General features: G+C 41.1%; 2 protein-coding genes and 1 long non-coding RNA gene across 3 annotated transcripts in view; 2 read left to right on the forward strand and 1 right to left on the reverse strand.

Annotated features, from left to right (window-relative positions):
- Window positions 1-12177, reverse strand: part of IFT88 (intraflagellar transport 88) — a 31053-nt gene extending 18876 nt beyond the window's left edge. Inside the window, exons 1-14 of the mRNA XM_015852165.3 lie at window positions 11803-12177; window positions 10760-10822; window positions 9289-9345; window positions 8458-8511; window positions 7613-7676; window positions 7452-7521; window positions 6416-6506; window positions 4991-5095; window positions 4278-4380; window positions 3509-3623; window positions 3180-3411; window positions 2625-2695; window positions 2151-2237; window positions 444-543 (exon numbers count right to left, since the gene is read on the reverse strand). Of these exons, the coding sequence (XP_015707651.2) occupies window positions 444-543; window positions 2151-2237; window positions 2625-2695; window positions 3180-3411; window positions 3509-3623; window positions 4278-4380; window positions 4991-5095; window positions 6416-6506; window positions 7452-7521; window positions 7613-7676; window positions 8458-8511; window positions 9289-9345; window positions 10760-10822; window positions 11803-11892 (1302 nt within the window). The 5' untranslated portion in view covers window positions 11893-12177. The remainder of the gene's footprint in view (window positions 1-443; window positions 544-2150; window positions 2238-2624; window positions 2696-3179; window positions 3412-3508; window positions 3624-4277; window positions 4381-4990; window positions 5096-6415; window positions 6507-7451; window positions 7522-7612; window positions 7677-8457; window positions 8512-9288; window positions 9346-10759; window positions 10823-11802) is intronic.
- Window positions 12178-14203: 2026 nt separating this feature from the next.
- On the forward strand, window positions 14204-16753 carry LOC146762826 (uncharacterized). The gene is made up of 2 exons (XR_014942196.1): window positions 14204-14312; window positions 16446-16753. It is a non-coding gene; the product is annotated as an uncharacterized LOC146762826 (long non-coding RNA).
- Window positions 16754-17120: 367 nt separating this feature from the next.
- CRYL1 (crystallin lambda 1) overlaps window positions 17121-26937 on the forward strand; it is a 42533-nt gene continuing 32716 nt past the window's right edge. Inside the window, exons 1-3 of the mRNA XM_015852166.3 lie at window positions 17121-17249; window positions 19163-19270; window positions 25812-25938. Coding sequence (XP_015707652.2) covers window positions 17218-17249; window positions 19163-19270; window positions 25812-25938 — 267 coding nt within the window. The 5' untranslated portion in view covers window positions 17121-17217. The remainder of the gene's footprint in view (window positions 17250-19162; window positions 19271-25811; window positions 25939-26937) is intronic.

Genomic DNA, 26937 nt, shown 5'->3' on the forward strand with positions numbered 1-26937 from the left:
CTATATGATCTCTCATATCCCTGCCACTTGTGCTAATTTGGTCTGTTATATTCTCCTTTAGCAACAATTCCTGTCACTGACTATAAAAAAGCCACCTACAAAGCATGGTAGAAGGAAACTGAGCAAATCCAATCTGAGCTTCCCACTGTTCAGATGAAGGTGTTTTTTAACTGCCACCATTTCAAAATGAACCTCTTTCATATGCAAGGAAATTATAAGAACCTTAAAACCTGCTCTAATCCATTGTGCTGAAATCTAGAAGAAAATTGACTAAAAGCAAGAAGTGCATTTGACTTAAAACTTCTTAAGAAAAAACGTATGTGCCATTAGACAATAGCAAAAGCTGTATTCCTACTGTTGCTGTAAAATGTGCTGTGGCCACATAAGATATCTTTGACAATATCATATTAAAAAAAAAAAAAAGATATGAGAAGTTACTCTACCTGGTTAAAATCCCGTTGTCTCAAATAAGTCGTGGCTTTATTTATCTCCAGGTCATTGGCTAGCTCTACGTAGTGGGAAGCCTTTACTGCTTCAACACACCTGCGACAGAAAGAAATCTGAGGTACAATACACATCTTTGCAAACGCCACTGTAAGGTAAATACTTGCTGCCAATTCCATTTCCCAAAGGGGTTCTTGGCTATTCCTTTTTTTACAAAGAGAAACAGCATTTCAATTAAAAATATTTTAAAACACATTTTGTTCCCATAATCTACCTCAATAACACTGCCTCTGCTTCCTCCAGTCAGTTGCCTAGATATCGTGTCATTCTCCAACACTCAGTGAACGCTGTGATACTGATTTCTTTCTGGAATCCCAAGATTATGTTGCACTGTAAGAACTCTACATAAGAAGCTAAGAAATCCAAAGTATTTATCTCTATTTTATTTTTGCAAGGAATATTCACTTGGTGAGAAGCACACTGAATATTCAGAGGACTCAAACTAGATATCTGGAAAAACAAGCATAAAATGCTGGTTGAACTAAGATCTACAACTTCTTTACAGGAATTCAATACCTCAGCCTTGAAGGGGGAAGAGAATCTGTCCTGACATCCACCCAATGATTCCACACATCTCACTGCTGAATTGTTTAGTTATCCAGAACAGGTATGAAAGACTACATTCTACTTAATGAAAAGTATTTTGTGGAAGGAAACTGAGCATCTGATAAACTGTGAAATAAGATTTCTTGAACAAGAGAAAAAAACAAACCCATCAGCTACAGAGCGAACAAATCAACCTTACTAAGCATGTGCTAAGTTGCAAAGCAACCAAATAATTTTCACAATACAGTCTGCTCTGGTAAGTCAGAATGGCTTACCAGAATAGGGAAATGATTGAATTATGTGATATTAAATCATCAGACACCACCTTGTGGGCTCTGGCAGACAAAGCACATCTTTAGTGTGAGAGATTATTTCATGACCTTCAGTGTTTGTAAATACTCCTAATTGGACAACAAAAAGTAAAGGAAGGAAAATTTCCTTTTCCAGTCGCTGGGGATCATCACTCCTACTAATCATTTTTATGCTGTCCTTATTGAAATTGTCTTTTTTTTTTTTTTTTTTTAAATTAAAAAAAAAAGAAAAAGAAAATAGCAAAAACACCAGAAAGCAAAAGCGACGCCATAAATAAAAAAGCTGTTCCACATATATACACCTAAATATTAAATTTACAAATGAAATGCAACTAAACACTCCTAATAATACTTAGGTATCTATGTTCTGTATAATGACAAGTCTTCATTATGTTATCTTCTAACTTAAAGATTTGTTATCATTGTGGTCTGTGTGCTCATGGACACCATGTCTGCTGAGACTTTTACTAAGTTCTGGAATTTTCAAATTCAAATGAATTTTACAGAGCTTCCTCTGTGCTCACGTACAGATTAAAACACATAATTCATTGCTGAGTTTCATTGATGCAACAAAACTCTTTGTTAAACATGGAACGCATTCTGTTTTCTTCTCCAGTGCATTACAGAGTCAAACTACATACAGCTGTATGTATGTATGTATTACATACATACTACATACCCTGTGCTTGAGATGTACAAAAAATGGCATTCTCCAGAGTCCTCATGTTTCATAACCAACACGAGACTGGCACACAGGTTAGACAGAAAGAAGCCCTGCTGAACTCTTACCAGTCATAGCCTGCAGCAAAAGATGTTTCAATTACTGGTGCTATCAGTTTAGCAGCTGTCATGATATAATCTTCTGCCATGGATTTCCTAAGGTAAAACAAACAAACAAACACCAGCCAATTTAAAAACCAACACTCAAACATGTCACAGTTTCAAAACCATGCATGCAAGAAATAACCAAACCTTGTTCTCACCCTTTCCTGTGCTCAGGAGACAATCTGGCAATTCAATCTAACCAGCCCCCTGCTGCTACTACTGTTACCTTGTATCTTGACAGTGTTTTCAATTCTTAATGTTTTCCTTTCCCAGCACACTGTGGTTTCATTAAACAAACAAACACCAAAGCAACAACCTAAAGCCACAAGCTTTAAGCAGCACAACCCACCACATATGAGGTAGATGGCTTATTTTTAATACTTTCAGGAACAAAAACCTACAGCATCTCAGTCAAGAAGGAACAGACTCCTCTATTACCTCTCACGTTCTATATGTCTTAAACTGTCATTTTTGATGGCTTCGATCAGCAGATTTGTATGTGGATCATCCTGGATGGGGAGAAAATAACTGTAAATAATTATGCCAGTATACACACACTTCAACTTGACTAAACATAAATAAATGCAGATTACATAATCTACAGTGTTATTTACTTTCCGCATTTCAAAAGCTGAACCCAATTTAAAACATTAACCACAATATCTCAAGTTTGACATCACAGCTACTTTCACCCCATTTCAGTGCTCAGGCACGTGCTTCATTTATTTGCTCCTCTTCTTCTAACTTACAATTCAGTAAAATGTTAAATAAATATAGGATGCAAAGCAGTGAGTGAGCCTTAGTCAGCTCAGATGTATTTCAACCAAATCTTTAATTTTATGTAGACTGTATCTTTAGAGGAAAAAAAGTCATATATTCTCAACATCTTTCTACATTTCCAAGTGGTACTGCCATGCTAAATTCATCCCAGTATCTGTCCCTCTTTCTCCCGATTTATCGTAGAAATACACCATTTATTTTGCTCAAACTTACATTTGGTGAAATGTATTTGTCATCATAATCCACTTCCAAGGGAACAGCAATCAGTTTTTGGAATGCTTTTTTCATTTGTTCACCATCTCCAACAGCAAAGTAACATACGATCAAGTTGAAGCCTGCCTTCAGGTTTGGGGACATGCTCATTATATGTTCAAATGAAGAAATGGCATCCATGTATTGGCCAGTTTTAATAAATGCAACTCCAATATTTTGCATTATTTTAATCCTAAGCAAAGAAACCAGAGCTAGGTTACATTCCTATTAACTATCACGCTGTACTCAAAACTTTTATCTCAGAACCATGCTTAACAGTGTAAGCTCACCTCATTTCTTTGTGGACACTAGGAATCTGGTCTAGAGCCATGCGGTACAATTTGACAGCTTTGGAATAGTTCCGTTGTTTTAAATATATATTTCCCATATTGACCTTCAGTCTACCTGTCACAAGAAATCAACAAGTTATAATCTTTTAAAGCATAGTTACAGCAACTATTAAAACTAATTCAAAGGGAGATTAGAATGACTTTTTACTAAAATCAGTCTTTCTTACAGTCATCCTTTAAAGAAGTATAGCAAGGAACAGCCCCCAGGTAACTTTGACCCAGAAGGAGATAAAATAATAGCAAAACCTAAGTAAGACTACCAATGTAAGACATCTTTTTCATTTTTGATTGTGAACTGAGGGATGAGCTAGAGATTTAGGATGGTGTGCTCCAGGAAGGCAGCTGCAAATGATCACCTCAGAAAAAGAGATGGTGGAATTTGCAGGAATCTCAAAGAGGGTAAAACACTGAAAGTAGGTTTTAGAAAGAGCAAGCTGAGTCAAAAAAGAAAAATATTAATAGAGTAGAAAACAGTATGTTCCAGGAGAAAATGATGTATCCGACTCCGTGCTTTGCTTATGGAAAGAAAAGACTTCATGAGCAGAAGGAGTGTTAAGCAGACTAAATTATACCAAGCCAAACAGTACGAACATCCACTGTTCATTCTGGCAGATGTGAGAGCTGAGATCTCTGAATCAACACATACAAATAAGGTGCTGATTTTGGATGCATGACTACCAATTTTAATTCATTTTGGTACACAACTTACCTCCATTGCTGAACATCTTATTTTTCACTATAACTTGATAAGTATTCAGTGCTTCAGCATACATTTCATTAGCAGCATACTGAGTGGCCAGATTGAAAAGAACCTAGAAAAAAAATCAAATCATAGGTACAGGAAAAGAATGTTCTTATTTCAACTGTAATAAATTTGAACTCATAGTACATACTTTCAGATAAACTTTACCTAAGAAATTTGGCTTTTGCAAGTTTTAAGTTTCTCATCTTTAACATTCCTTTATTCTTTAAGATAATACTCAGAAACAGTGTATAACACGTTCCCTAATACTTAATGGTTGAAGATAAGGGCAATGTTTGATCCACCTGTTTTCTTCTCCTTTACATTCACACATTACATTTCCTACACTACTTATTTTTGAAATATGGAGCTTACATTTACTATATTTTGATATGCACTTTTTTAATGTGATAGGTAGCAGGAACATCCCTGGGTGTCCTTCAATTTACATTGACTATGTGATGGATTCCTCATCTCTGGAGGTATTTCAGAGATGCGTGGATGCGGCAGCACACGACATGTTTAAGCAATAGGACTCCATAGGTCAGGCTGATAGCTGGATTTTGTTATCTTGAAGGTCTTTTCCACCTTAATGATTCTATGATTACAACATGCACATAGAAATAATGAAACATTAGCAACCAATACATTTTAGTCATTGAAGACTTCTAAGTACTTACTGAGTAAGTGAGATCTAAGTTGATATTATCTGAAGTACCAGTTTGCTCACGTTGCCTCACTAATACTCTTTCCTTTCTTCCAGCTTCTTTCGCTTTTTCCAGAGCCTTAAATTAAAAACTGAAATTTAGTGATGCCTCAAATCTTACTAACAGAAGACCACAAAAATACACTCAAAACAAGTATGAAAATAATATACTCATGTCCCTTTTCTTTAGACACACAAGTGTACAAAATGCTTGAAAAGTAGTGCTGACAAAAATTAACTGAAACATCTCTCCTATAAGGAGAAACTGAGAGAGATAGAACTGTTCAGTCTGGAGAAGAGGAAGCTCAGGGGAGGATCCCATCAATGTCCATAAGTACCTTAAGGGAGGGTGCCAGAAGGATGGAGAGACTGCAGCTGAGTGGTGCCCAGTGCCCAGACAAGAGGCAATGAGCACAAAATGGAACACAGAAGGCTCCCACTGAATACCAGGAAGCACTTCTGTGCTGTGTGAGTGATGCAGCACCAGCACCAACTGCACAGAGGCAGTGGAGTCTCCTCCTCAGAGATCTTCTAAAGGCATCTTGACATGGCCCTGGGCACCCTGCTCCAGGTGTCCTTGTTGGAGCAGAAGTTGGACCAGGTGACCTTCAGAGATCCCTGCAAGCCTCAGTTATCCTATGATTTCAAACAAAGAGCAGGGCTATGTGTTTCTTAGCAGGTCCAAACTGCAGCTAAGACTGCCTGCACATTCAGATATCTGAGGTAAGATTAAATGATCATCTGCCTACCATACTAGACAAAATCTAAAGAGAGGTCTGAAATTGTGTGAATTAGATTGTGGATAGAAAACATTCCTTTGTGCCAGGCAAAAGAATAGCAGTTATTAAAAATGCTAACTTGCCCAAATAGCTTGAACTCACTAACTATATCCACTATAAACATAAATAAAATGAGTTGTTACTTAGTCACTAGCAACTGTGATGACATGATGCATCTGCAATAGGGCAAACACATTCAAACTGCCTCCTGGAAAAAGTTCCATAGCAATCTTCAACTATATGTAGGACATGTTATGGAAAACGGCCTGGGCCTAAACTGTAACAGTAAGTAAACTAACTTAACCTAAGCTCTGGAATGTGTTGATTCACAAATAAAGCATGTGTACACTAAAGAGTGTCATTTTCCTGAGCTGTAATGAAGTACAGACCATTTTCAATTTATCACAAAACTTGGAGCTCTAATCTTCTCAAATGAACGTGAGAATCAATCAGACCAAAAGGCCTTCTGGCACAGGATCGATATTGAATGGTATAAAGCAGTTCAGAAGGTCAGTTTATTCATCTGGTACTCTAACTGTACTTCCACAAATTGCTTTCCTAGACTTCTCATTTTGTGTTTCAAATAATACCAATAGAAAAAATAAATCCAGAATAAATACCAATTTCAAGTCTCCACAGCTGTTGGCAATGCAACTTTCTTCAATCAGTTCACCCACTTTTTTTTCTAACTGTCTAATCTTCTCTTCTGAGCTAAAATGAACACAATAAAAGGATTGACTACCATTAGTAATACATTGGCAAATACTTAAGCTTTAATGCAGCATATTCTCGGTTAAACAAGACAACAATACTTCACTACTAACTGGTTTTTCCATCAGACGATATAATGTGAAACTACGCCCAAAGAACCTCAGAAGACAAAACACTCATACACACAGAGACCTAAGAAAACTTAAACTGTCTTATGAAAAAGAGACCGACATGAGAATACCCCACACACAAGTGTTAATCTGAAATAAGGACAGTACAAACAGGCGAACTAGTGAAACTTTCAAATCTAAACTCTAGTGAAACAAAATACTGTATTAAAAGCAATTAACTGAAATTCATTTGCATATAGAACTTTAAAGTATATGCAGATTTTGCTTTAAAGTTCTTATTAGTATGTATTTATTCTTTCCATTTAAACAAGCAGACATTTCAGTAGGACTCCCTACTCCTAAACGAATTTAAGGCATACAAATGTTGTGAAAAGCTCACCAACACTCACAGCAGACTGTAAAACTTCCACAACCTCAGTTCTAACTCAAGTGTTAAGGCCAGACAGTAAACAAGGAGAAAGGGCAACCAGATTCCCTCCAAGCTGCATGAATCATGGTGCCCCTTTGTCTGTGATACACTCTTTCATAACCCTATACAATCCTATTCAGTATCTCAGCATTCATGCAGCAACATCCACATCCAGGCTGCTAGGCTACAGCTGGAACCACAAATATCTGAAAGCACACTTTCCTTCAAGTCAGTAAAACTACTGCCGAGAATCAGGTAACCATGAAGGTAAACGTTTGTGGCTCTATTCCACAAAGTAAAGTTTGGCCTCTCAAGGTTTCTTAACTGCATGTATGTTTCTAAGCTCTGCTGTCAGCTACTCTTTGTACTGTTAATGCTTTGAAATCAGAGCAAAACTGAACAAACCTGTCTGGATTTTTCATTTCCAGAGGTGGAGCAGGACCCCTTGCTTGACCCAGAGGATCAAATAAAGAACCTGCAAAATTGAGAGTACTGAAAATTCCAGAGTACTGAAAACTGTAAAATAACATCTTCTTCTGATAGCATCTCATTTCTACAAACTGTACCTCTCATAGCTGCTTTAGTGTAACCTGCAGCTTGCACTGCTGTCATTGGTCGAGCAACCCCATCCTTAAATAGAAAGGAAGAAATATTAAAAGACATATCATGGACAGCACAGGCAACAGTTACACACTAAGAAACCTTTAAGTGCAAAAATCAATTGTACATCAGTAAACTGAGTATTTAAAAACTGTTTTTATTGACCTGCCTCATCGCCATGTCACTGCCCTGATTTTCCAGGCCTTAGGTTGGATATGGGCACCATTTCCACGCAGACCCTACTTGGTTTGCTCAGATACTGCTGAGTGGTATCTGACTGGTGATGCTCCTGCACTGCTCAGAAGGTGATTTCCTCCTGGGATCTTGGTTTACCTTCCCTTAGGGAGCAGCCCCGTTCCCAACACTTCCTAGTATATCCTGTATCCCATCAGGGCTGGTGCAAGGGAATAAACAGTGACAACTCTCTCATATCACTAAGTCAATAAGTTTAAGGATGGCATGGAAAATCATTGGTATGTTGCAGTAGTCTCTTATTAAAGTATAAATACATAAAAAATGAAAAACAGAATCCACCTTTCTTCCTGTTTTGAAGCCAAATTATTCATTTGTGTGTCAGGAAGTGTTAAAAACAAATACAGTGACGCTGTCCCCAACTATGTGCACAAGCAACATACTCATCCAAAACATTACACTTGCTGTGCAATGCTTTCAAAAAAGGAAAAACTTAAATAGTGCCATCATTTATATTTAATGGTTATTTGAAATAAGAATATTTGCAATCAACCCAAACACTCAGCAGAAAACACCACTGTTCCGAGACAACAGAAAATGTAAGCATTAAAACTTTTACCTGCACTACTCCTGTCACCGGTCTTCCCATAGATGAAGTTAAAGTTGCTTTTGACTACAAAAAGAAGAAACTTGTTTGAAACTGGCATTCACAGAGCATTACAAGCCTATAAAGGCTGTGCATACATAGTTTTCTTGGCATTACGTTTTAAGAGATGACTACACTCATAGAAGTTCTTAGCAAAATTCCCATTTACTTTATTCACATGCAACATACTTGAACCTGGCAGACCTGAAGATGTGAAACACTTAGTTAGCACAGATTCACGATACTCTTTCTATACATTTGAATATTTCTGCCAAACCTTTAAAAAATGCAAACTGTATAAAGGCAAAATAGCAGTACTTTCCACTATTAAATTACTGAAATGACATTTAGTCATTACAGTTTATGTAATGACTTTTATATATAAGTCCCGAACAAGTAATTTATGTAAATTCTGCAGTAAAATTCTGAGTACAGCTGATACAAGATTGAAACTATAACTTGTCTGATTCATCTACTTTATTACACTCCAGACATCCTCCAACCATCTTTTCACTGTACAGTGAAAGGTTTTTTTGCATTTAGCTATGAATTTTGGTGAGAAATGTTACGTCTTACACTCACGCAGATCATTTTACAATAAAGACAGATATACTTTGAAGCTGCCAGTGGGTATCTTTTCCATTAGCTGATATGCCACATACCATCCTTCTGCATTATGTTAAAAGTGTAAAGTAATAAGCACATGAAATAGTAGTAAATGCTAAAGGTTGCTACACATGCAATATAAATAGGCAAAAACACACAAACTTAATTTGTTAAATAAACAATAAAACAAACACCTACCCCAAATGCAGTATCTATAGGTCTTGAAGTTGCCGTACCAGGAACTTTGGCTGTTACCTGGGTGGGAAATAAAACAAAAAAAAATGCAGTGAACAACTGTATGAGTAAACTATTAGTCTTTTCATATAGCAAATTCATGGAAATAAAGTTTCAATTGTTACAGAAATGCCTACTGTGCTAGAAACATTATACTGGCAAATAACAAAAATTTCTTGTTTGCTTTGTCCTCCAGCTTAACTCCAGAGCATAATGGAATTGACACTCCACTAATTTTTCACTTATCTTTCATACAAACAACTCAAAATTGTATATACATGCTATTAGTGGACAGAAAGATAAGAGTTACAACCTTCTGCTGAGTACTGGGGCTAAAATAAGAGACAGAACTCTAGAGAACTTCACTACTACTGTAATATCCACAGAACCCAAAGCCAGGAACCAGGAGAACAGAGAACTGCTTGTCATAGAAGATCTGGGGAAAAGGAGGCTGAGGGGAGACCTTATTGCTCTCTTCCAATATCTGAAAGGTGCTTACAGTGAGAGAGGGGCTGGTCTCTTCTCACTGGTGACAGGACAAGGGGGAAATGGCCTCAAGTTACACTGAGGTAAGTTTAGGTTGGACATTAGGAAACACTTTACAGAACGAGTAGTTAAGTACTGGAATAGGCTGCCCAGGGAGGTGGTTTGAGTCACTGTCCCTGGATGTGTTTAAGAGCCATTTGGATGTGGTGCTCAAAGATATGATTTAGCAGAGGGTTGGATAGAGTTGGGGTACTATGGTTAAGCTGTGGTTGAACTTGATGATCTTCGAGGTCTTTTCCAACCTGAATAATTCTATGATTCAATGATAAAACCATCCAAGGAACCTGAATATGCACAAGCCTATGAGATGCATTGGATCACCTCAAATGAACTGCTGGATTAAGTTGCTAAGCCACTCTCAATCATATTTGAAAAGTTGTGGCAACCTGATGAAGTTTCCTCTGACTGGAAAAGGGAACAAAGGGCTTTAGAAGGGAATAAAGGAAGACTTGGGCAACTGCAGTTCACTCAGTCTCACTTCCATGCCTGACAAGAACACAGAGCAGATCTCCCTGGAATCTGTACTAAGAAACATGGAAAAGACCGGTGATTGGTGACAGGAGGCATGGTTTTGCTAAGAGCAAATCATGTCTAACAAATCTGGTGGCCTTCTACGATAAGCATTTGCAGATAAGAACAACTGATGTAATCTACCCAGACTTGTGCAAAGCATTAGATGCTGTTAGGAATAACATTCTTGTTTCTAAAATAGAGAGGCATGGAACTTATGGGTGGATCCTGGAAGTGCTCAAGACCAGGTTTGATGGGGATTTGGGCAGCCTGGTCTAGAGGAAGTCATCTCTGCCCACTGCAGGACAGGGGTGGAACTGGATGGTTCCTTTAAAGGCCCTTCAAAACCACTTTATGCTGTATTTTTAAAAGTACTTACAGGGGGTCTTCTACCGTGACTTGTTCTTGCTGCCTGTTGAAAAGCGACATCATTTTCTAAATCCTGTAAAGAATAAAATAAAATAAAACTTTAAATCACAACATCCAAAGCCACAATCCCAGAACATTATGACCACTGAAAGCAGATGGGTAAAAAGTTATTCTTCGTCTAAAAATACTTAACTAGAACTGAATGACAGGTTTTACTGACAATAAGTAATGACTGCATCTTGTCTATCTCCCTGGGTATTTTAGAATAAGTGTAAAAATCAATTACTCCTTGAAAAAAAATACCAAAATGTAACTTTGAGGAAGCAAAGATTAAGTTATGAAATATAACATGATTTATGTCCTTATTATTAGCATTGTTTCTGAATTTTAACTGACATCAATGTCTGCCACATACGCACATAAAGACATCTATCTGAGGTCCTAGTGAAGCTCCCACGGACTTTGGTATAGGGATTTCATGCAAGGCAGCAAGAAAGTCTTGTGACACTACCCACATTTGAGGCAGCTGTGTGAGATCTGGACCAAATGAGACCCCCCACTCCCTCCTATTGCTCCCACTCCAGCATATCAGAGGGTTTCAGTAATTGGTCTGCAGGGTTACTTTGCTACCCCAGATGCTCTGCAAGTTGGGCAGAGACCTGAAGAGTAGGAAACCCCATTCTCATTCCCTTCAGCAGCAGCACATTAAGAGACCAAAGACCTATTGATCGCTAAATATCAGGAAGCTTGATGCTGAGAAACACCCAGAAACACCACAATGAATGCAAATATAGCCTTCAGATAATTAGAATTACCTAATTGTTATGGTATATTAGGCTTATTACAACATGCACAAAAGCGTTTTGTTGGCACAGATAAACTATCAGAAAAAAAGGTTATTTAAAGAGACGCTGGTGAGGCTTTGTATTTCTTGCAAAATGCAGAACATTTCACTTCAAAGCATCCTTGCACATCACCATACTCTTCTGTTTTTATCTCTTACTGAAGAATTGATTCTCTGTAGGAGAAGCTGGTAAGAGCAAACATTTTTACCTCTGTGTCAAAAGTGGGATTATAATCATTGTAGCCAGAGTAAAGATCATCTTCGTCTTCCTCAGGAGCGAGGTGCACGTTCTGCATCATCTTCCTCGAGTTGCTAAAGGTGACAATCGTGCAGTTAGGGGGCACTTCAGTAGGGAGGTCCCTGCCAGGAGGACGCGCTCACGTCCCGGTACATCCCGGCCCCGAACAGCCGGGCAGAACCGCTCCTTTCGGCGGCGTTCCTCCCCCACTGCCCCTGCTCCGAGCGCTGCACAGGCCGCCCGGCCCACAACGCCGCCCAAGGGAGCGGGAGAGGACGCGGGCCCCTAACGCACCGCGGACAGTTGCTATGAAACGCACGGAGCGGAGCGAGCCTAACCGGGCTCCGAGCATGCGCGAGAACCCAACGCATGCGCACAGCCTGAGTGGGCGCTGCCCGCTGCCAGGGGGCGGTCCCACCCTAATGGCGGCGGGTCGTGAGTGTCTGTGAATATTACACAACGTTGAGCCTCTCTGCTGCTCACCTTTCGGCCTCAAAGTCCTTTCGGGAGAGATAAGGCACAAAGGATATCAGTGAAAGTTCGTTCTACTCCAGCTCCCAACATGATAACATAAAGTAGTATTAACACATTATCGCTTCTTTCACTAACTTGCTCACGTTCTCTGAAACTTAAGCTGTGAATCCTTTGGACATGAGAATCCTTATACCTAAGAACTGTTGTGAGAATGATAATTAGCTAACATTGTAACGGCCTACGTTAACAGCATAACAACATGTGTTCATAGATTTCAAGACCTTAAGTACCTGATCTGATTAATTCAGTGAAAACTTCAGGAGATCATAAACTATTAAACGGTGCTTATGGCCTGGCAGTTCAATAAATACATGGTGTACCCGTAACACTGCAAGTAAGGACTCAGACAAACTGTTCCAGCACCTGCTAACTCAGGTTCAGGGGTTACTGGCCATCCTCTGTGTTGTAATCATTGTTCCTGTGCACCCTGCCCTTGATCCGTGGGTTAAACTGTCTGCCCAGCTTCTAAGGTTTGGTTTTGATATATATTAATATATGTGTATTTTTAACAGTCTGAATTGAAAGGGTATTTCTCCTATTAAAATTTTATAAAAGTGAATAATTTTGTAGTATTCAATTCTTGACTGACCAGATGTTCAGTTGTTGTCAGCTGTCCCATGTGGGCACTTCAGCTTAACATCCCCACACAATAACGCTGCATTTAGACACTCCTCTTGAAACTAATAGATCTTGTCTGCATACCTTTAGAAATTTCTGAGTAAAGAAAACATAGAATGTTTTTGAAACACTACAGGCTTGGGGCAGAGCGGCTGGAAGACTGCGCAGAGGAAAAGGACCTGGGGTGCTGGTCAACACTCAACATAAGCCACCAGTGCACCCAGGTGGTCAAGAAGACCAATGGCATCCTGGCTTGTGTCAGAAATAGTGCAGCCAGCAGGAGCACGAAGGGGAACCTCCCTCTGTACTCAGACCTGGTGAGGTCACATAACTTCTGCGTTCAGTTTTGGGCCCCTCACTGCAAGACATCGAGGCCCTGGTCCGTGTTCTGAGAAGAGATCGAAGCTGTGAAGGTTCTGGAGCACACATCCCATAGGGAACACAGAGCTTAAAAGACACCTATGTCAGGAAAACTATCTTGTTGACAGGTATTCCTACTGTTAATGAATATAATTCTATCCAGTTTTCCTAAATCATGCATTCATATAGTTTGCTTTTCTTTTTTCTTTTCTTGCTATGAGATTTCTGATTCCTACAGACAGTTTAAGAATCAGCATTACAGTACTACTGGTAATAATTGCATCAGACCATTTACACTGTAAACAGCCACCTAAGTTACCTGCACAAATTGCTAGCAATAATCAGCATTACAGTTTCAATTACAGCATGACTTTAAAACACACTAATTAAAATAATTGTGCAAGCCATTACTTAGAACTTTACAGGATAGGAATAAAATTATTAAATGAGAACTATTAGTTAAGCACATTTTGTTTCCCGAGACACTACTAGCACAACAGCAATGTTTTATAGTCAATTACAAAGTAAATGTACTTTCTGATTCCGCTGGTGAAAAGTAACACATTAAAACAACCTAATATTTAACAAGGATGAACTGTGGCTCTGTTTTCATCCCCTGCCAGAAGTTCAGACTAGGACACTCAGTATTTTAGAGACATGTGATTTCTTTTTTTTTCCTCTATAGAGACTCACACTTCCACCTCCTCCACATCCCAACCCACCCATCTCCAAGGACGCACTACAAATGCTCCTCCTCTAGTTTTTTCCTCAGGCCTTTTTATAGTTCCCTGCTCCTCCCCTTCACTAATCCCACCTCCCCTCCACAGCCAATAGTGGTTTTCACCTCCTCTGTGCATGCTGAGTATGCTCAACACAGATAAAAACATGGAGGAAGCAACTTGGGAGCTCCCAGTCTGTTAAGTCAAGTCTTCCTCTGCTGTTTGACCACAAAAATGAACATAGAAGATGGTGAGTGTATACTTGCTCCACTTGGGCTTTTTCCTCCTGCCAATATAAGCCTTACTTTTCAGCCCCTAATGAAGCCTAGAACTTTTCACCATTTCTTGGCTATGGGTTTTTGATGCCTCTGGGCTGGAGGTATCTTCTGTTCTTCCCATGTGAGCTGCAGAGGAGGGAGGAGAATTGCTGCTCTATATTTTAGAGGCTCCAAGTACTAGGTCTAAAAATTCCTATGCTGATACACAAAAGTTAAACGAATGTGGTTTGTTTTCTTTTCTTCCATAACTTACACTAATTTCAACTTAATTTTCTCTTATTTTCCTTTCTTGTAAATCTCTTTCTTCTAATCTATCAATGTGTTGGCAGCTTGTGCTCATTAGTGTGTCTGGCTATCAAAAACAAAGGCTTTTCTTATGTCCTAATAAAATAACTAATGTAGAGTTATGTGGCACTGTTACTGCTACATTGATGGTAATGGAACAGTTCAGATGTCATGCCCACAGATCTCTTGTTTTGGTCACCAACAGAGCTTGTAGGCCACGTAACTGTTCTCAAACTCCTGCACAAGCTCCTCCTAACTTGTTTGCCTGAGCTCTTAATTTCCCTACATCACAGTCATAAGGGTTAGAAAAGACCTCTGGAGATCACTGAATCCAAACCCTTGCTAAAGCAGGTTCCCTACAGTAGGTCGCAAAGGAAAATGTTCACATGGGTTTTGAATACCTCCAGAGAAGGAGACTCCACAGCCTCTCTGAGCAGCCTGTTCCAGTGCACTGTCACTCTAAAATAATTTTTTCCTCATGTTGATGTGGAACTTTCTGTGCTCTGGTTTGTGACTGTTGATCCTTGTCCTGTTGTTGGGCACCACTGAAAAAAGCCTGGCCCCCTCCACTTGACACCTGCCCTTTAGATATTTGATGAGATCCCCTTTCAGTCTTCTCAAGGCTGAACAGTCCCAGGTCCCTCAGCCTTTCCTCCTAAGGGAGATGCTTCATGCCTCTCACCTTTGTGGCCCTCTGCTGGACTCTCTCCAGTAGTTCCCTGTCTTTCTTGTACTGAGGTGCCCAGAACTGACACAGCACTCCAGATGTGGCCACAAAAGGGCAGAGTAGAGGAGGAGGATCACCTCCCTTGACCTGCTGGACACGCTCTTTTTAATGCACCTCAGGATCCCACTGGCCTTCTTGTCTACAAGGGCACACTGCTGGTTCATGGCCAACCTGTTGTCCACCAGGACACCCAGGTCCTTCTCCATAGAGCTTCTTATCAACTTGTCTACCACTGAATCTTGCTTTTGACTCTCAAAGTCTAGTCGTTCATAAGGCAACTTCAGATTTAAATATGCATCTCAGTAATATCATTGAATATTGAGATAACCTGTAAGTAATTCCAAGTGGGAACGATGATGATCCTGCTCTCAAAACCATGTTTCCAAAGTCCAAAATACATCTCTTTTATCTAGGATCTTTTTTTTCTTTAAGTAAAAACTTGTGTACTACACAAGGTAAACACACAGAGCTTCAATTACACTTTGGCTAAACAAAGTTCTTTGTAATATGTGCCAAGTCATGCAATTTCAAATCAGTCTTTAAAGAAGCAAAACTGGTATTTGCTGTAATAATAGAACAATGCTTCTGAGCCATAAACTGGCAAAGCCAGGTTTCCTGCATGCTGTTGCCCCACTTCCTACAATCTTTAGGACCAGTGGCCTGCACTTGACTCCTCCATTTCTCACCTAATGGTAGCTGCAGTGTTTAGGTGCTGAGGTCAGAGAGATGGTAGTTTGGTTTTCTTTCTATCCGCTGTCCCATGGGTGGCCATCACGAGGCCTTTAGGAATTTGTGCTTCTGAGATATTGGCCTCCTTGTTCCACGTGATTTGAATTAGTGAAGCGCTAGTGAGGGGAATGGATATTGAAAATGATTATGTAGGTTTTTTAATTTCTTTCTTGAAAATTAGAAGAAACGATAACCAAACTGATCCACTAACATTCAGTAATTATGAAGGGCTTAATTTGGGGGGGGAGGGGAAGTCAATTTTTTTTCCAGTTTACCATTAACACAACACTTACTAGTGGTTCTCAGCTATGCTAAGCATGCTGATCTTTGGTAGCAAACAAGTCTTATTTTTATTTCTTTTCAGGAACATCCAGCATGATAACAGAAAAACAAGGTCAATAAAAAAGCATTATCAGAATTCAGGAAGAAAGTAGTTTGAATGATAATGGTGCTTCCCTGATAAATAAAGCATGGAATTGACTTTAAACTTGAACTTGGGATCCAGAGCTTTCTGCAGCCCAAGCACTATGGGATGGGGCTGCTGCTCCTTCAGGAAAGGCCGCAGCTCCCAAGGCCGACTCTCCCAGCTGGGTGTGTTTCAGTGGGACACAGAACCTGACCATCTCTGAAGCTGTGGCTCTGATACTTTTTGCCACTATGCTAAAACTGAGGCCTCTGCATGAAACGTTGGCCGTGGTTCAACACGCCTGCATGGAGGAAGGCCGGGCAGGCTGTGTCGTGGCTGGAGAAGAGACCCCTGCCTGCTGCCTCACGGCGCTGCCCGTGGACCACCGCACATCACCGTGCAGGCAGGGCCGCCCTCACGACGCTTTGGACGCCGTCGGGGCCATCCTCCGTCGTGCCGTTGGAGCTCCCACCCGCCGCCAGGAGCCGGCCCGGCCCCATCGAGGCCGGTTCCCTCCCGTCGGGGGACCGAGGGCGGCCGGCCGGGCTCGAGGAGTGGCCGCCGAGGGGCGCGGCGCGCGGCCAATGGCAGCGCTCGTAGCAGGAGCCAATGGGGGCGGCCGTGACATGGCGGGACCGTGGGTGGGGAGCGGGTGTTTTTAAGGCGGCGGTGTCGGCCCGAGCCGTGTGTTTGTGTTCGTGGTGTGTGTGTGTGTTTGTGGCTGCCCGGCATGGAGCCCACCCGCGTGGCGATCATCGGCAGGTGAGGGGCTGCCCGCCCGCGGGGGGGCGCTGCGCGGGGCGGCGCGGCGCGGCCATGTAATGCAATGCAATGCAATGCCGGGCCTCGGGTGAGGGGCGGCCGCTGTGCCGCAGCACCGGGCAGTAGCGGCTGTCAGCGGTGTCGGGCACGGGAACTGCCGGCTGGGGCCGGGCGGGCGCTGCCAGCGGCCGGGAGGCCTCCGTGCGCCACGGGAAGTTCTTCCGTAACGAACGGCCTCATGCGGGTGTGCGGCAGCGCTGACCGCTGTGCTCCGTCCCGTTTATGCACGAGTGGAGGCTGAGAGCTGTAACAGCCGGGAGTGTCATTGAGCTGCTAGGGTTCCCTGGTAGGCTCTGCAGTGCTATCACAACGTACGGCGCTATCTCTGGCTCCCGAGTGCTTTGCTTCACCTTCTTGAGCTCAAGCCGACGGCCTCTATTTGACCACAGCCGCGGCCGCCGGAGCTCAGCGGCACGTGTCCGGCGCTGCCATGTGACAGCACGGCCCGCCCGCACCGCTGCGCCGCCCGCCTCGAAGGCGAACGGGTGGGACCCCGGGGGCTGAGCTTCCAACTGCAGCACGGTGACGGCGCTTCGTGTCCGGGAGGGCAGCGTTAGTAACGGGTTGAGGTGTTGGTCTTGTGTACAGTGCAGGAATGGCACGAGGCTGCTGCCTGCCATGAGCAGCTTTGTGTGCTGCTGAGTTCTAAAGAAAGCAGATCTCACCATTCTAACAATCTGAATGTGAATAAAATTTACTTTGTTGTTTTAAAATGTTAATTTAAATACCCCTTATTAATAGTACAGTTTGAAGAGGTGTTACTAGTTTGTAAAGGTATTGGTAGCCCAGGTATGCTTGCTTAGAGTTCAAGTACTTCTAGTTGACAAATGGCTGCTGTGGCCACCATGGCCTGTACCTCTTCTGTAAGTGCACATATTCTGTAGCTTGCTTGAGAAATGCAGGCCTCTGGGTTGCTACAGTGTGTCTGATTTATAGTTTAAGTTGTATGCTTTAAGTGGGCAGTAGGTTCTCATTCACCAACACTAAATGTAAAGTTTCACTTTATTTTTGCCTCAGTTATTTCCTCTGACTTTTTTCCTCAAAGCTTCCTGTTTTGTTCTCTTTTATTTGTTCTCCTTTAGATAAAGCCTGATCATGTTCCTATTTTTTCCTTTTCCTTCTTTTTTCTATCTGGTCTGTGGACTTATCTCTGTTTATTCCCCCCCCCCACATTCCTTTAGTGTTACCCTCCTGGCCTTTCCTTTTCCCAAATGCCAGAGGTTGTTTAAGTTTAGTGATACAGGGACAGCAATGTGGGAAGTGGCAGAAAATGCGTGTAATGATCAGTGCTGTCACTGTGACAGTTGAGGCCGTGGAGTTCTTCTTGCTGGGGTTATTGCTGTTTGTTTTTAATGTGATCTGAAGTTACTTAATCTTACTGCACTGTGTCTCAGTGCTTCAATCTGAAGAAGCTAATGCCCAGTAGTAAAACTATTTAAGTTAAAACCAGCATTGCTTTGATGTAATGTGATTATTGGTTACTACAAATCTCTCAGTAATGGACCACAGATAATGTGGTTCTCTGCACTAGCTTGTAGGTTAGGATTACAGCTGACAAAGCTATTGACACTTGAATCTCCAGTGTCCCAAAGTAATGGTTCCTGCTCCTTAGAATTCTGCTGTTCTTCCATTTATGACTCCTTGTTATCATTCTCCCTGCTCTCAGAAGCTTCTATACAACTAGTGAAGGATATTTATTTGCTGTAGAGAGAGATTAGATTCTTATTAATATGTAACTGATCTTTAGATTAAATGCTCGAGAATCCAAACTTTGGTTTAGTTCTTGAAGTGCTCGTTGGACCCCAGAAGAAAATACTTATTTATTAATTGGTTAATATTTATTTCCTTTTCAGTGGACTCATTGGTCGCAGCTGGGCCATGGTGTTTGCTGCTGGAGGCTTCAAAGTGAAACTTTATGACATTGCACAACAACAATTAACAACTGCACTGGAAAACATTCGGTAGGTCTCCTGATTTGCTGTCATAGAATCACTTGGGTTAGAAGGATCTAAAGCCCATCCAGATCCAACCGCTTGCCATCAACAGGGCTACTGCCCAATAGCTGGGGCTGCCTGGGGCCCCATCCATCTTGGCCTTGAGCACCTCAAGGTGGGGTATCTACAGCTCCCTGGGCAGTCTGTGCCAGTGCCTCACCATGCTCTGAATAAAAAAATTGTTCCTAACATCTAACCTAAACCTTATCTCTTTTGGTTTCAAACCATTCTCCCTTGTCCTATCACTGCCTGACCATGAAAATGACTGACGTTATAATGAATCTGTGGGATTTCTTTAACTATGAGTGAACAGTCTCATTTGAGGGAGCATAGATTTTGGGCATTAAAGAAGATATTAGCACAAAACTATGACTACTGTTACTAACAGAAGAACTGTGTTCACAAATCTCTTCTGAAGAACACTTCAATTATTAAATAAAGATTTAAGAGCTTAAGTTTAGATTCAAGTTCTTGAAACCATATCTTCTGTGATTAGGTTACCTATAGGCTAAGCTTAAATACGGGTTGTTTTTTGTGTAGAAATACAACAAGAGTGTTTCAAGATGCAAAGAGGCTAATATGATTGCTAAGGAGCTGTACTATTATTACTAGTTTTCTGTAATTAGAAATATTTAAAAATTTGAAGCAACTTTTTTGGAGTTCTAGAAGAAGAGGTAGCCAGTTCTGCTGAAGGCACAACTACTGACCAGTTACAGTAGAGGCTTGGAAGCACCTTAAAATGTGTGAATTTGAGGGCTTGAGCATGAGAACAGTCAGTGCTTGGGAGCAGTACGCCCCAACCCTTTTCTCTGATAACCCTGTTGCACTGCGGTGAAAGTCCTGTTCTTTGGGAATGTCTGAGAGGTATAAGTTCAAGTCTTGCCAGTCTTTCCCCGCCCCCCCCCCGAGCATACAGTGCCTTGAAGTTGCATATGTACTGAGTGACTCTTAACCATATTGTTTCTAAGTATTTCTCTTAACCTTCCCTTGAACCTGCATAAATCTTTCTGTGACCTCCTTCCCAGAGGACTTTGTGATGTACAGGTTTACTGCTCTCTGCATGAAGAGCTATTCCCTTTTGTTTGCTTTGAGCGTGGATCCTCAGCTGCTTTATTTGGCCACTGGTTCATAAGTTAGAAGGAACAGTGACTGGTCCTGTTTACCCTCTTCTTGCCAGTTCTGGAAATCAAGTTTGTGTGGGAGGGGGCATGCGCTGATAGAGTGATTCTGCACACAGCCTTCTATTCTTTACCAGCACTGAATTCTAAAGTTCTGGTTGTTTGATCATGAGTATCAAACTAAATGTTTCAGTGTTTCCTTCCTGCTGTCTTATAATGAAATGTAACTGGTACGTGGCAGCTGGTTTAGGCATGAAGTTTCACCTGAGAAAGAGTTACAGTTTGTTTCACTCTGAATATTTTGAGTGACAAGGCTCATATCAAGGGTCTTCAGGAGCCCTTTGTTGAATTAGTTCAGTTCTTAGAGTTTGGAGGTTAATCAGTATGCAATATTTAGTGAGATTTGCTTCTTAAAGAAAGAAGAAAGATTTGATAGTGATGGAGGGGAAATCTTTCTTAGGTGGTGGTTTGTCTTTGTGTTTTTATTCCTTCAAAACTCTGCATGTAGATGTTAGTCAAACCTAACATATCTGTTACTGCACCTGTATGAGGACACTTGCATTTATTTTTTTTTGCAGAATTGCTGTCATAGCAAAATCCACAGTAAGACTATAGATTACTGAGAATAGGAGGAGTTCTGCATGCTATGTTAGTAAAGCCAGCACTCATCTCTATTCCTTGTCTAATAGCAGAATGAAGACTTCAGTCTTCCAAGGTTTTCAGCTTGGAAAGGAGAAACATAAATTACTGTGCATAGCTGGGTAGAGCTATTTGGGTGTGTCATTGTACTGTCCTGTGCCTGTATATGCTGTTCCATAGGAGTTCAAGGCAGGTTTTGCCCTTTACATAAGGTGTTCTCAACTCAACTTATAATTAACTTATGTGTCTTGGCTGTTCTAACATCTCAGTTAAAAAGTTTAGTTCTAGAAAAACATAGCTTTTGTGACAAGAACACAAGCAATGCAGTTGTTGGTTTGTTTTTATTTTTTCCCAACCAGTATTTTAATGATTGAATCTGTGAAAATACAGTTAAACTCAAACATTCTTTTGGCACCGATTTCATAGCATGTAACCTGCAGTAAATCTGTTTGTGTTACTGGGAAGATGTTTTTATAAGAGCTGGAACTCCAGCAGATCCTGAAGGTTCATAGGGGAGAGCAGCAGGATCTGCCTGATGAAGCTGAGTGACAGAGCAGTTGGTAGTTACTTCTCTGAGCTTGCTGGGATTTGCTTTCTGGGAAATTTTTAAGATGCAGTTGTGGGTGTGTTGTTTTGGTGTTTGTGTGGCTGTGGTTGTTGTTGTTTGTTTGTTTTTTAGTTCAGTGTTGGAAAGAGTTTTGTTCTTTAGTCCATGGCTTGGAGTATGGAGCTATTTTAAAGTATTAAACTGAAGAGTCCAAAGTAATGTTCTTAGTTTTTCTTTCCTAAACTAAGGAGAAGAAGATTTGAGTAGTATGCAGCACTTTCATAAGGAGTAGAAATGACCTATTATGTGACTCACTTTTTGTACGCTGGCTTGTAACTCGCTGTTCTGAATCTACACAAGCTGTGTAAGAAGAGCTCTTCAGGATTCCTTAATGTAGTGAATTTAGGTCTCTCAAAACAACAGGTGCACAGATCTGCAAGAGAACAGGCAGGAGGGTAGGATGGACCTGCAGCTGATGATGAGGGCCTGCTTTTATCTGCATGGAAGCTCTGAAATGTACTCTGCACTATTTCTGGAATATGTGCCCTAAAATGAGACCAAACTGTGGAATTTGCATCTACTGGAGCATGTTGAAATTTGTAACAGGTTACCACAATAGCAGTGGACCAGATACAGAAAGTGCACTTATCGAGGCCTAGCTTAGCATGGTAGATTCATGGCCTACCTACCTGCTGACGTGCACGTGGTAGCTGGTACCCTGACACAAAAAGTGATTTCATGCTGGATTGAACTGGGTGTACCAGTAGCTGGATTAACCAGTGCCTGCTCTAATGGAACAACCTTTTTTCCGGAGAATGGGGGGAAAAAAAAAGTCAATTGAACAACTTCATGCCACTTGATCTACTGAAAAAAACCTGTAGTAACCTGCCTTGGAAAGCGTAACATTTCCTATCTGACACTGAGTCATTGTGATTCTGGTTTGATTGCAAGATTACTGAACTTTAAAATAACAAAAAACAAATAGCACAGTATTCCTGAAATTAAATGCAAAACCTACAGTGTAGTGCATACTACTCCCTTGCACAGTGATTGTTGTGCAGATTTCTTTCAAATAGGCACTGTGCTACTATTCTATAAAGAATTATGTTGCTGATAAAGATAAAACACAATGGAAATGTTGCACTAATATTAATAAGGTAATGAGGCTGTGGAAGGAATATTGTGTAGAAGAAGTGGATGGGAAGTTTGAGACTGGTCTAATTGTTCCCCCAAAACAGTCTTAGGACAGCAGTTTCCTCTGGTCATGAGGATGAAAAGTTTCCAGGTTTTTAAGGAACTATGGGGCCTGGAGCTGGGTTTCTGCTGTGATGCAGTTGATAACTGCTTTTCAGAAGTTCTGTATTCAGAAATGTGTTTTCTTCTGTGTGTGAATGTATCTTTCTCTGAAGACCTTATGGATACCAAGTCAAGCTTTTCAAGCTTTGCATGTGGTACAGCCGCAGTGTGAAGTCATGTGGTGTGTCTTCCAGCACAGACTGCTGTGTCTGTCTTTTCAGTCTGTGCTCTTGGGGACAATCGTTCTGAAATTGAAGCTGCTCTGAATAAAAAGTCATCCAGTAGAGGTCAGTGGTGCACTGCTGTGTGCCTTAACCTGTCTGTTACTATTTAGTGCATCTTAAGTATTGGGGAGGCTCCCTGCCATTGCTTACGCTTCCGTGACAATGTAGGACCCAAGGGGAATTTAATTTAGCATTTGGAAAACTTGGAGTTCATCTGTGGAATAAAACAATCACACTGATTATAAATGTATTAGTGAGGGTGGCAAAGAAAAGAAGAACAAGGAGAAATGTCTGCTCAGGGAGGGTAGGTTTAGGTTAGATATAAGGAAAAAGAATTTTTTTTACAGTGAGGGTGGTGAGGCACTGGAGCAGGTTATGTAGTGCTGTGGTTGATGCCCTGTCACTGGAGACTTTGAAGGTGAGGCTGGATCAGGCCCTGGACAACATGGTCTAACTGTGGTGTCCCTGCTCATTGCAGGGGAGTTGGCCCTTCCAACTGTAAGATTTCTATGATTCTGGTAGTTATGACCTTTTAATAAAACCATGTCATAACTAGTACAGTTTAGTTATGTTGTACCCAAGAAAATACAAGAAGTCAGAATTTTACTTCAGCTACTGTGCCTGTGGAATTTGATAGTTGATTTCAGCTCAAACTGAAGATTTGAGGGCCTGCTGAATCTTGGAGGTTGGACTTCTTTGTAGTTTAGTAGGAACTGGATTGTCTTTGTATAAGAAACTTATTTTTGCTAACTTAAGAATACTGTGATCTAAATGGTTTGTGTTTTGCTATTTTCTGCAGGGAGAAATAGGTACTTCTATCATAAGATGAGACATAGCATATTTGAATGCCAAGAAAAAAAGTCAAAGGCACTACGTTATCCTCTCTGAAAGAGAACTGAAGGTGATTGTCTCAGAATGTGCTGACAGGGAAGGTGAGATTAATCTCCCTCATTTTATTTAGGGAATCTAGAGGAGGAAGTTTATTATTAGATCTATGGATTCAACATTTCTTGACAGTAAAGAGCTCTATATAAAAGGATGGATTGACAGAGTGTGAATGTGTTAGCCCATGTTGTTCAGCAAGCAGTCTGAAAAGCATATTGTAAAAGATGGAGGTGGAGTGGCTGACATCCCTCTCCCTCTTCTGTTAATTTAAAATGTTGCTTGGAAAGCTGTTGATGGGCTTCTCACCCCAACTTCATACAATGTCTGAAAGCTGAGGTGCAGTCGATCCCTGTCTGCAGTACCTCTGCTTAAGGTTACTGCTGTAAAGGTGGCTGCAGCTGCCTGGCTGGTAGAGGTGAAGAAGTGCTGCCTCAGTGTAAGTGCTGGGGTTGGACTGGAGAGGAGGTCTGGAGCTGATGCTACCCTTGTCTCAAGGCTAATTGTCTTCCTGGCTTCATAAGGATTAAGAGCAGCGTTTGCCTCTGGCTGCTGTAGTCAATATGGCAAATGTTTGGGGTCCCCTGTCTCTTCTGGTGTCTCTAGGTGCAAACTAAGTCCAGTGGTACTGTCCCAGAAATCCCTTCATGCAGACTGGCATGTGTGCCCTTGAGTCACAGCCACTTAGGGAACATGTGGTGGATCATTACTTGTTTCTATATTCAGCTGTATGATTTTTGTTATACAGGAATACACTTTTTCTTTTCCCAGGCTGTACAACTCCTATTTGCTGTGGCTTTTCTGCCCTCCAGCTGGGTGCCAAGTGCAATGTGCTTATTATGTAAGCAAGCATCCAAAAGAGAAGCCAAAGTTTTTAAAGTAACTTGGCAAGGAGAACAAAAGATTCCTTCCACCCTCCTCCTCCCCCCCCCCTTACTGATAACCATCAGCTGAATTTCTTCCTCTCTAAAGAATGAACAATTTTTGCTGAATAATAGCAAAGCTATAGGGAAGTTCTGAACTGAGGCAACTGGTAAGTTTAAATGTATTAATGGCTGTGTCAAGGAGCTTCCAGTTGATAGCGATCAGGTGGTTTAATCCCATGTAACTTCTGTGAAAACTGCACTTCTCAGTTACTCAAGCAGTTCTGAAAATGGCCTTCTTGCTCTCAGCTTTTGAGGGTTTCAAACTGTAGAGACTTACTCAGGTGGCTTGTCCAAATGCAGCAGTGACGTGTTCACTGGTTCAGTTAATGTTCTGGATACTCAATTTACTAAGAGGAATTTTCAGGCACTCACTGTAGTCATTACCTGTGTTAGGGGGGTTTGTTTTAGTTTTTAGGAACAATTTGTGGCTGCATGGAATGCATCTCTTTCTTTTTCTTTTTTTTTTTTTTTTAAATACGGTTAAACAATGATCCTACAGTGAGATGTCATAACAAAAGGGCTGTTGTTTGTAATACTAAAGAAACAAAATAAAAGGTACACTAAATTTAAGGAGAAATTCTTGCTGATCTGCACTAGTAAAAAATCTGACGTGGTGACAAATTTGGGATTAGGAATAGATCTTTTAGCTGCCCATGTCTGAAGAAAAGGAACAATGTTCCTTGTTGAAGGAAGGAGGGGAACAGAGAGAGAAGCAGAGATAAAGGACTGAAATTAACCTTTTTGTTTCTGACTGTCTATACAGTGGCATGACAAATAGCATGTCATTACTGTGCCATTAAGAAGCTTTTATTGAAAAATAATACTAATAGTGGCTTAAAAATGATAATGTGGCTAAATGTGCTTTATTTCTATTAGCAAACAAATGAAAGAGCTGGAGGAGTCGGGATTCCTGAAAGGAACTTTGAATGCAGAGAAGCAACTGGCTCTCATCAGTGTCTGCACAGACCTGAAGGCTGCAGTAGAGGGTGCTACTTTCATTCAGGTAAGCAAATGTTTGACAACTCCTAGCAAACAATGTAAGGTGAAAAACTGTTGCTGTAGATGAACAGTGAAGAGTTCATCACTCTGACCCTGTAAGGAGGTTTGTGTTTGTTATGATTAAAACTCTTTCCAGCCAGGACAGATTACTGTTTCTTACTGTTTCTTTGTAGTTTTCCTGCTTGAGAATCTTTGCAAGTTTCTTCTGGGTTGTGTTGGGGGGAAAAAAAAAACCACCTCTCTGCTGGCTAAACTGTGAGAGAATCGTTTACCTGTGTGTGTAACAAAGGCTGTACCTGTTAGAAAGAAGAATATGGGACAGGACATTCTCAGAGGAGGGCTTAACTATTGGACAACATCACACATCCTAGAGTTAGGACTAAGAAGTATTCTTCTCTAGGTATCTAGAGGCTGGGAATGTGGCTATGCCAAGGGTAACTTCTGTTCTGCTGTCCTGGAATGCAGGCCTCTTCCTGTTTGTGCCCTCATGTAAAAATTCTGCCACAACAGCTTGTCATGAATGCTGCAAAGAGTCCTGCACAAATTGCTGAAATAGTGGCTGAAAGCAGCAATCTGCAGGTTTGTAGACAGCACTGAATCCATGCTGCTAAGTAACATTTGTCTGAGGAATGAGCTAATTTTCTGGACTTAACACTTCCTGGTGCTTATATACTAGCATGCTCACTGACGTGGGCACAGTGGAGTGGATGCAGAAGAGACTGTTTCTGCAGTAAAACATAAATAAGTTTGCTTGGACTTGACACTTTCTACCTTACAGGACTGCCCAGTGCTATTCCAGTGTTTGTTAGTTGTCCCTACACATTCATGTGCTGCACCTAGGAATTTATGGTTCATAATGTCTCAGGCTGGTAAATACTGCAGTTTGATCAGCTTCAGCACATCCTTAATCATAATTTTAATCCATAATTTTAATCAAGAGGACAGACTTCCAGCCCTTTTTCCTCTTGCCAAGTTGAAGGGGGGAGAATGGGAGGTAAAGCAA

Source organism: Coturnix japonica, chromosome 1 (assembly GCF_054131305.1).
Source record: "Coturnix japonica strain WE chromosome 1, WE-NBRP24, whole genome shotgun sequence".
Classification (NCBI taxonomy): domain Eukaryota; kingdom Metazoa; phylum Chordata; class Aves; order Galliformes; family Phasianidae; genus Coturnix; species Coturnix japonica.